This window comes from Vidua macroura, chromosome 4, assembly GCF_024509145.1.
Source record: "Vidua macroura isolate BioBank_ID:100142 chromosome 4, ASM2450914v1, whole genome shotgun sequence".
Lineage (NCBI taxonomy): Eukaryota > Metazoa > Chordata > Aves > Passeriformes > Viduidae > Vidua > Vidua macroura.
Genome location: NC_071574.1, coordinates 7,476,103 through 7,484,777, shown reverse-complemented (window position 1 = coordinate 7,484,777; position 8,675 = coordinate 7,476,103). Strand labels below are relative to the sequence as shown.

The 8,675-nt window shown below is 58.0% G+C and overlaps 1 protein-coding gene across 2 annotated transcripts; it reads right to left on the bottom strand.

The window, feature by feature from the left end:
- Positions 1–5,104: 5,104 nt before the first annotated feature.
- POU4F2 (POU class 4 homeobox 2) lies at positions 5,105–7,010 on the bottom strand. 2 transcript variants are annotated; one of them, XM_053976008.1, is made up of 3 exons: positions 6,922–7,007; positions 6,718–6,762; positions 5,105–6,269 (listed from the first exon to the last, which is right to left on the bottom strand). In XM_053976008.1, exons 1-3 carry the CDS (start codon positions 7,005–7,007, stop codon positions 5,318–5,320), a joined length of 1,083 nt encoding a protein of 360 aa, XP_053831983.1. In that variant the 3' UTR covers positions 5,105–5,317. The 2 variants fall into 2 exon arrangements, with proteins under 2 accessions (XP_053831983.1, XP_053831982.1); XM_053976007.1 differs by having other exon boundaries at positions 5,105–6,259; positions 6,714–7,010.
- Positions 7,011–8,675: the final 1,665 nt, after the last annotated feature.

Below are 8,675 nucleotides of genomic sequence, written 5' to 3'. Positions count from 1 at the left end.
ACGCTGCTAATGGAGCGCATAATGACGGCTAATTTTCGATCAGATATAAATTAGAGCCCCAACAGTTATTTGCCTTAAGGACTTTATGTAAATGATCTTGTTCTGTATAAACGGGGAGGCGAGCCCAGCCCAGCCCCGCCGCGCCGCCGAGCGATGCCGCAGCCCGACGGGGCGCGCAGCCCCCGGCCCCACCGCCGCGCAAACTCCGCGGGGCTGCGCGGGGCGCCGCGCCCGCACCGCCACCTGCGCACAGCGGCACGGCTCCGCCTGCCCCAGGGCCGCCCGGGTTCCCCGTGGCGGGGGAAGGAGGAGGAGGAGGCCGAAGGCTCGTCCCCACTGGGGCTGGTGGCGGGTTCAGAGGGTGGCTGTGCCGCTGCGGGAGACAGTGCCCAGCGCCCGCGGGCGTCCAGACCAACCCGGTCGGGCAGTGCTGCACCCCGCGGAGAGCTGGGCAGAGGCGGGGGCCCATCTGCGGAGCCGGATCCCGCACACACACACGCTCCCGGGGTGTCCCAGCTGCCGCCCAGCGCGCTGCGAGCGCCTCTGTTTTCTCTCCGTTGTTTTCGTTCGAGGGTCGTGGCCAGTCTGGGGACAGGGTTTTGGTTGGTTTCTTTCTGTTTCTTGCTCTTAATTTTTTTTTTTTCTTGTTTTTGTCAACAAGTGCCAGCTGAAGGCCCGGCCCCGGGCCAGGGAAGGCGTGACCTACCCCGCGCAGCGGCCGCGGCTCCTGCCCGCCCACCCCCGGCCCTGCCCGGCCTCCGGGATGCTCCTGCACGGAGGAGCCGTGTCAGCAGGTCAGCAACTCCCCCGCCCTGGGAAGGGGGTCCCGGCTGTCTGGGGGAACTCGCGGATTTTCCTGGGGGATTTTTTTGGCTGGTGGACTGTGATTCTTTTTCTATCCCCCACCCGCCGCCCCGCTGACTTGCGGGGTGTCCTCGTCTTCCCTCCAAGCCCCTCCTTTACCTTTGCGGGGCGCGCTGAGCCGCAGCCGCGGGGCAGGTTCCCCTCCTGCGCCGCCGGGCTCCCTCCTCCCGGAGGGCTCGGGGGTCTCACCTGCCAAAATAACAACAACCATAAAGGAGGGAGGGGAACGTTGTCCCCCCATCCTCCCCACCCTGGTCACCTCGCCGGGATCACAAACCGGGCTGTCCTGGGAGTGGGCGCTGCTGGGGTTTCCTCCGAGAGAGCATTTGGGAAGGGGAAACGACGACCCGCCCCCGTCCTCAGCGGGGCAGCGCCCGGCGGGCCGGGGCGGGAAGGGGCGCGGGAGTTCCGCGGGCGCGGAGGGCCCCGCTGGAGGCCATACTCACCCAGGCGGCCCCGGGGCTGCCCCTCCTGCTCCGCGCTCGCCGCCCCGATCCATCGATTTGTTCCTGGAAAAACGCGGCGCATTCTTATAGCAGCTACGAGCAATTAATATTGCATTAACCCTATTAAAAAAAAAAAAAAAAAAAAAAAAAAAGAAAGAGGAAAAGAAAGGGGAAAACCCACACCCCGGCAAAGCCATTTATTATTAACGCGAGGGTAATTGGAGACCCGAGACGCGGATGTGTGCGTGTCGTGGGGCAAGGCAGGCAAACACACAGGCGTGACCGTGTGGCGGGAAGGAAGGGGAGCCGAGGGTGGCTAATATTTAATTTCAGGTCTGTGGTTTTCTAATTCGAGATTAAAAGCAGTCACGTCTTTGAAGCCAGACACTTGGTGTAAATGTACAGTTAAAATATTCTATTCCACAGTCCCCAGACAGAGCTCTGCTACTCCCAGGCTTCATTAAATTTTAATTATCATCCCAGACTGGAGCAAGGAAAGAGGGGGAAGACTGTCCACCTAATTGCAATTGATAAAGGCAGAGAAGCCGAGATATTTTTCCTCGCCGTGCACGCACAGCAGTTGTTTTTGTTGTTGTTGTTGTTTTATTGTGGGCAAAGCCCGTCGAGAGCAGCGTGAGCATCTCCGCCTATAGATCTGCTGTTTACAAAAGATGCACGTGAAGGAAAGCCGGGAAGTGATGCTGTAGATGGTTGTTGGGGGAGAAGGGGGGGCTCCTGGAGGATCTGGCGAAAGATCAACGGAAGAGACGAGGACCCTCATTAGAGCTCGTCAGCTTATTGTCTCCCAAAACAAAGCACGCTGGTGCCTCAGCCCTGCACGGCCCGGGCAGCGGAGGGGCTGCCCTGGCGCCCGGCCCGGTTCTCCCGGATCCCGGGCACCTCTGCACCCCCACACAGCCCTCAGCCCCCCGGCTCTTCCGTGCCTTTTCGTTTGTTAATCATCTGCAAGTGCAGGAGCGGCAGGTACTGGGAGAAGTCGGTTAATTGCCCCAGGTTTTTAATTTGGCAAACTAGAGAGCGATCTATCTGCAGGCAGTAAAAGGTAAAAAATAAAACCCACCGCGTTTGCTTTCTAAGCAGCTTCCTATTATCACATCGCCACTTAATTTTATTTCCATTCTCTCCAAGTTAAATAGAAAGCCGAGCTCACAGGGGAGCTGCCATGTGCCTACAGACTGGGGATGTCAAGCAGAGAGACTCACAGTGCAAAGTTAATTTCAATTCCCGAGGAGGATTTCACATTCTCGCTCGCTCTGACCCACAGTAATTAGCTGAGATAACTAATGATTACTTACTTATTCCTTGTAATTATCTGGATTTAATAATTCGCTGTGTAATTTATTAATTCGCCCGTAATAGCCTTTAAGTGAATGGCTCATTTAAGAGGGCGCAGCGGCAGTTCAGGGGCTGTTCGCCGCTCTCCGCCTTCGCCTGCTCACGGTCTGGGGGGGCTCTGCTGTTTTCGGGGGCCGCCCGGGCCCTGCCCCAGCCGGGCTGCCTAACTCTGCTCCCCTGACGGCCGCTTCCCTGCTTCCTCCTGCCCTCCCTCACCTTTTAGAACGAGCCCCGCGCCCGCGGAGGTTGCGCGGCAGCCCAACCCACGGGGCAGGGGACAGGGGGGCACTTCCCGCGTGGGGGGGGTCCCGGCGGGGCGCGTGGGACAGCGCCACCCCCTCCCAAAAAGTTGCGAGCCCCGGCCGCGGATGGAGGAGCAGGCAACCCCCCCGCCCTGCGCGCCCGCGGGGCTGAGCCGTGACGCGGCGGGGGCCACGACGGTAACGACAGCGACAAGGGCTGGCAGGGCCGGGGGAGGGCGCGGGTGCGGACACCGGCGGGGATACGCGCCTGTGCCCGCCGGACCGCGGGACACCAGGCCCTGCCTCCGCGCCCGCGGAGCCGCCGGCACCCTCGGCGTGCCCGGGCGGCTTTGAAGCTGCAGCTGGAGCTGGTGGCTGGGCGGAAATATGAATATTTAATCGCGTTTCGTGTATGATCTCCCTCCCCCCCCCCAGTCGCCCGCCGCCGTCGGTTTTTTTTTTTTTCTCCCCCGGCTTTTGTGAGAGCCGCGCGGGGAAACTACTTTTCCCTTTTCAGATCTGGGGGTTATTTTCGCGCCTTAGCCTGCGAGGCACCCTCGGGTCCCCCTTGCCGGGGGACGGGACACAGCAGCTCGGGGAGCGGGGACACCCCACAGCCCCGTGTCCCCCCTCCCCGCGCACACGCCGAGCCGCGGGCGCGGAGCTGTCCCTGGTGCTGCTGCCGCTGCCCGGCGCTCCCCGCGCCGCTCCCCCCTGCCCGGAGGCGGCGCGGAGCTCGGGCAGAGGCCGGCGGTGGAAAAACAAGAAGCAGCAAACGCGCTTTGCCAATAAAACGTAAAAATCCTGTTTTCTTTTTTTTTAATGAAAGACGATTTTAACAACATTTAAAAATAACTTGGTACATTACTAGAATAAATAAACCTCCTATTAACAAAACAAAAACAACAAAATAAATAAATAAAAAAACCTAAAAACCAACGAAATCGCGTCATGTACAGAACTTAAGACTTCAAACAGTCTCGGATAGAATAGCGATACAGCGAAATCTGTAAGAATATATCTATATGTGCGTCAACGCCAATGAAATATTTACAATACATACAGGTACCCAACCGAGTACCCTCAGTTTATTGTTGTTGTTCCAAAAAGAAGTGTACCAAATCGGTTGTGAATTTACAAGCAGTGCAGCCTCGCTCGCTCGCTCGCTCCCCTTCCCTACAAATTTTAATTTGGCTTTTCTACAAACAGACTTCCAAAAAGGGACTTTCCTCCGTGGAAAAGTATTGCAATTAAAGGTAATAAATAACCGAACAAACAAACAAATAAATAAATAAATAAATAAATAAGCAATCGGATAATTAAATAAATAACCGAATCGGTCTGAATACCGTCGCGATACACCTTTGAAATCGAGAAAGACGGATATTGTGCTGGCAAGAAACCCGAAGCGACAATCCCAACCCCCCTCCCACCCCACCCCCCCCCCCCCCAGCGCTGTCACCTACGCGGCCACGTCCTTTCTCACTTCGGGAGCAGCGTGTGGTGGGGACAATATGGGAATCCCCATTAAATATGTAACGCGGTAAACAAATACCTCGGACAGTGAATCAGGCTACACAAATAATGTAGGACATCTACTATAGGGTGCCGACGCCGTACGAATAAGAATACTCGCCAGAGAAATACCTTAGGTTCAGGTGACAATTTACAAATGGCCAAAAGGGACATTCAGAAGAAGAAAAGCTCACGTTCATAAATCCTACCAACACAAAATATTTGATTCTCACTAACAATTTTTTTTTTTACTTTTATCAAGACTTAGATTAAAGAGGTGTAATTAATTAGAATGAGCACAAAATGAAGTTGCTAGAGAGATAAATTAATAATTTACAAGGGGTTGTTTGGCAGTAATCTAATAATAGCTTTTGAAGACCAGTGAACACAGCAGGATCAGCTCTTTCCCTAAGCGTTATAACTTCAGAGAAGGAAAAGGATAATAACCACAGTAAAAATATATATATATTTATATATTTATAATACGCAGTGTAAATGCAGAAAAACCTGCCATCTGTTTTTTTTTAAATCATTATTATTATTATTATTATTATTATTATTTAAATCAAAATACTTTTGAGACGTCTCTCGCTGTGCGAAGCCTCAACTCTAGATTCAAGTTTGGGTCCCGACAAAGCCATGACATCGTGGCCACCCCGCTGCCACCCGGGCGAGGTCTGTTAGCAATAAAAACCAGCGGTACTTGCCGGGGCGGGTCCGGGCGCGGCTCCGCGGGGAAGTTCCCCCCGAAAGTTGGGCGCGGGGCGGGCGGCGGGGTGGGCTGGGGTTGTTTGGGGTTGTTTTCCTCCTTTCCTTTTTGTTGTTCTCGTTGTTTATCGGATTTTCTGTCGGTGACGGTGGCGCTGATGCTGTCGGTGCTGCTCCGCGGCCGGCTCAGATGCCCGCCGAGTACTTCATGCGCTTCTGCTTCTGGCGCTGGTTGCAGAACCAGACACGGACCACGTTCTTCTTGAGGTCCAGCTTCTCGGCGATGGCGGCGATCTTCTCGGAGGAGGGCCGGGGCTGCAGGGCGAAATAGGCCTCCAGCGAGCGCTTCTCGGGGGCGGCGATGGAGGTCCGCTTGCGCTTCTTCTCCGCGCCGCTGAAGAGCTCGGGCTTGGCCAGTTTCTCGCGGTGGGACTTCTCGGCCTCCTCCAGCCACGCCTGCAGGATGGGTTTGAGGGCGATCATGTTGTTGTGGGAGAGGGTGAGGGACTCGAAGCGGCAGATGGTGCTCTGGCTGAGGGAGCCCACCCCCGGGATCTTCAGGTTGGCCAGCGCCGAGCCCACGTCGGCCTGGGTCACCCCCAGCTTGATGCGGCGCTGCTTGAAGCGCTCGGCAAAGGCCTCCAAGTCGCGGGGGTCGGCGTCCACGTCGCTCATGCAGCCCATGTGGGCCGGCAGCCCGTGGGCGTGGGCCATGCCCAGCGCCGCCGGGTGCATGGGGTTCATGCCGGCCATGTGCGGAGCGTGGCCCGGCGTGGAGACCACGGCGCCGTCGGGGGCCGCCATGGCCCCCAGCGCCAGCCCCGGCGTCAGGTGCTCCAAGAGTTCCCCCTCCAGCGCCTGGTGGGGCTGGTGGTGGTGGTGGTGGTGGTGGTGATGGTGGTGGTGGGTGCCCGACAGGGCGGACGGGTGGGAGATGGGCACGGAGGAGGAGGAGGCGGCCGAGGTGCAGGGGATGGTGTTCATGGTGTGGTACGTGGCGTCCGGCTTGAAGGGGCTGTGGTGCGGCGGGTGGTGGTGGTGGCTCTTGCTCGGGGAGACGATGTCCACCGCTGCCAGGGCTTCGGCGCGGGCCAGCAGGCTCTCGTCCAGACCGCCGAATATATTGCTCTGCAATTGCAAATAGAAGGCACACATAACGCTCAGCAGGGAATTCGCCTCCCCGCGCACTCCGCCGTGCCACTAAAACCTTCCCAGCATGTTAAAAGAGAAATCCTGGAGAAGGGAGGGGGGGTGGGGTGGTGGGGGGGGAGGAGAGGAGAGGAGAAGAGGGAGCGAGCGGGGCGAGGGAGCGGGCGCGGCGCGCAGCCGCTCGCACAGAGGAACCGCGGCGGGCGGGCGGGCGGGCGGACGGACGGACGGACGGACACACGCACCAGCCGCACGCAGCATCCCAGGTCATAAAAATTAATACGAGCGGCAAGAGCCGCCGCATGCATAAGTTGGGCGAGCGCCCGGTGGCGCCGGGTGATTTGCTGCACGGCCATGAAAAAATCATCAGGCGGATCCGGGGGGCCGCCGAGGGGCTCCCCTTAAAGCGGGGCGGCGGGCGGCGGGCACCTACCGGAGGGGCGGGCAGGCAGGCCCGCCGCATCGCCTCCGCGCCGCCGCCGCTGCCGCCGGGGCCGGAGCCCGAGCTGGAGCCGGAGCCGCCGCTGCCGCCGGGGCCGGAGCCGGAGCCGCGTCCGGCGGAGCCGCCGCTGCCGGTGCTGCTGGGGGAGCTGGCGGCGGGAGCGGCGGCACCGGCGGAGGGACAGGGCGAGGCGGTGTGCAGGGCCGAGTACTTGGTTTCGTGGAGGCCGCCGCTGCCGCCGCCGTGGGGGAGGCCGAAAGGCTGCTTGCTGCTCAGAGACATCATCATGGTGCTCGCCGCCGCCGCGGCCCGGCCCGCCGGCAGCCGGTCGCCGGAGGAGGGCAGGGGCGCGGGGCCGGGGGCCCGAACCCCCCGGAAAAGCCACAGGAGCCCCGCGCCCCCACCCCCCGAAAAATTTAAAAAAAAAAAAAAAAAAAAAAAAATCCCACTCGCCCCCCAGCCGGCTGCCCGAGCCCCGCCGGGGACGAGAGGGAGAGGCGGCTCCGGCGAGCCGGCGATGCGCGGGGGATGCGCGGGATGCCTCCTGCCCGCCTGCCCGCCCTCCGCCCGGGCGCTCGCCGCTGTCCGCCGCCGCCTCCGCTCCGGCGCCGGCCCTCGCCTCTCGCGAAGTGCCCTCCCCGCCGCCGCGCCGGTGGGTTTTACTCTCTCCCCTCCCTCCCCTCCCCTCTCGCCTGTCACTACAGCCCAACTCCTCGGGAAGGGCCCTCCGCGCCTGCCTCCTCGGCCCCGGCCCCCTCCTCCGCCGCTCCCTGCCCGCCCCCCGCCGCTCCCACGCCCACGCGTGCTCCCACACTCACCGCCGCGCCGCGCCCCGTCGCCTCCCGGAAAGGGGAGGGAAAAAGCCAAAAAGGAAAAAAAAAAAAAAAAAAAAAAAAAGAAAGGTGGGGGAAGCGACGACCCCACCGCCTCGGATCCACCTTCCATGGAAAGAAAAAAATAATTTTTAAAAAGGGGGGGGAAAAGTCCCGTCCGGGCTCACCGTGCACCTACAGCCCGAGTGTCCCGCCGCTGCTCTGGCACCGCTCCGGAGGGCGGCCGGGGCGGGGGATGCGCCGGGCGCTGCGCGGGGACAGCGCGGGGAAAGGCCGGGAGCGGCGGCCAGGGGCTGTCCCCTCCGGCGTCCCCCATCGGCGGGGAGCCGGAGGGATCCTCCTGCAAAAGCGCACCGCTATCCCGCCAATTTCCCACGCCTGTCTAATAGGAAAAGAAGAAAAGGGAAAAAAAATAATAAAAGAGAGAGAAAAGAAATCGGGGAAAGTCAGTTTTCCTGGAGGTGGTCGGGTTTATTTCCATGAATTTCACTTTGCTGCAGAAAGGTTAAAATAAGTGCTTAGGTGTTTAATTTCTCACATAAACAGCAGACTTGGTAATTTTAAGGGAAATAAAAAAAAATTACATTGTATCAGCTCTCACTGTCGCCAGCTCGGAGAAATGAAATAAATCAAAGTTAAAAGCTTGAGTATCATTTAATTATGGTGTGAATAGCGCTTGGAAAGAAGTAGAACAACATCTCTAAACAAATTATGGCCGGGCCAGGAAGGAATTATTAGATTGAAATTTCATTTAGGCTCGGGAGACACGGCGCTTCAATATGTAATCTGTTATGCCTCATCTGATTTGTATGCTTAATTCAGCTTGACGAATTTATTAGTTTTCATAATAGTAAAAAAATTGAGCAGCACTATGGGCTAATGCATTGTGTGTACTATAAATTGTATGTCACCGTTGAAAGGCTGAAGTCTATAGAAATCTTTTATTAATGACAACATAGGAAAGAGGATTTTCTTGCAAGCCTTTAAGGAGTTCATGCCAAACCTCCGCGCTTCGTGTCTCGGTAGGCTATTAACATATCGTCATACTAATTAGGCTACTTCATGAGTGATATAATTTCAAACTTTAAATTATGTTCTAATTAACAAGGGTTGTCCAATT

What these genes read in the sequence shown, in the direction of transcription:
- POU4F2 (XM_053976007.1), bottom strand. Translation starts at nt 7,010, where the DNA reads ATGATGATGTCTCTGAGCAGCAAGCAGCCTTTCGGCCTCCCCCACGGC. An exon ending in CCTGCCTGCCCGCCCCTCCG is followed by an intron (nt 6,260 to 6,713) that starts GTAGGTGCCCGC and finishes TTGCAATTGCAG; the next exon opens with AGCAATATATTCGGCGGTCT.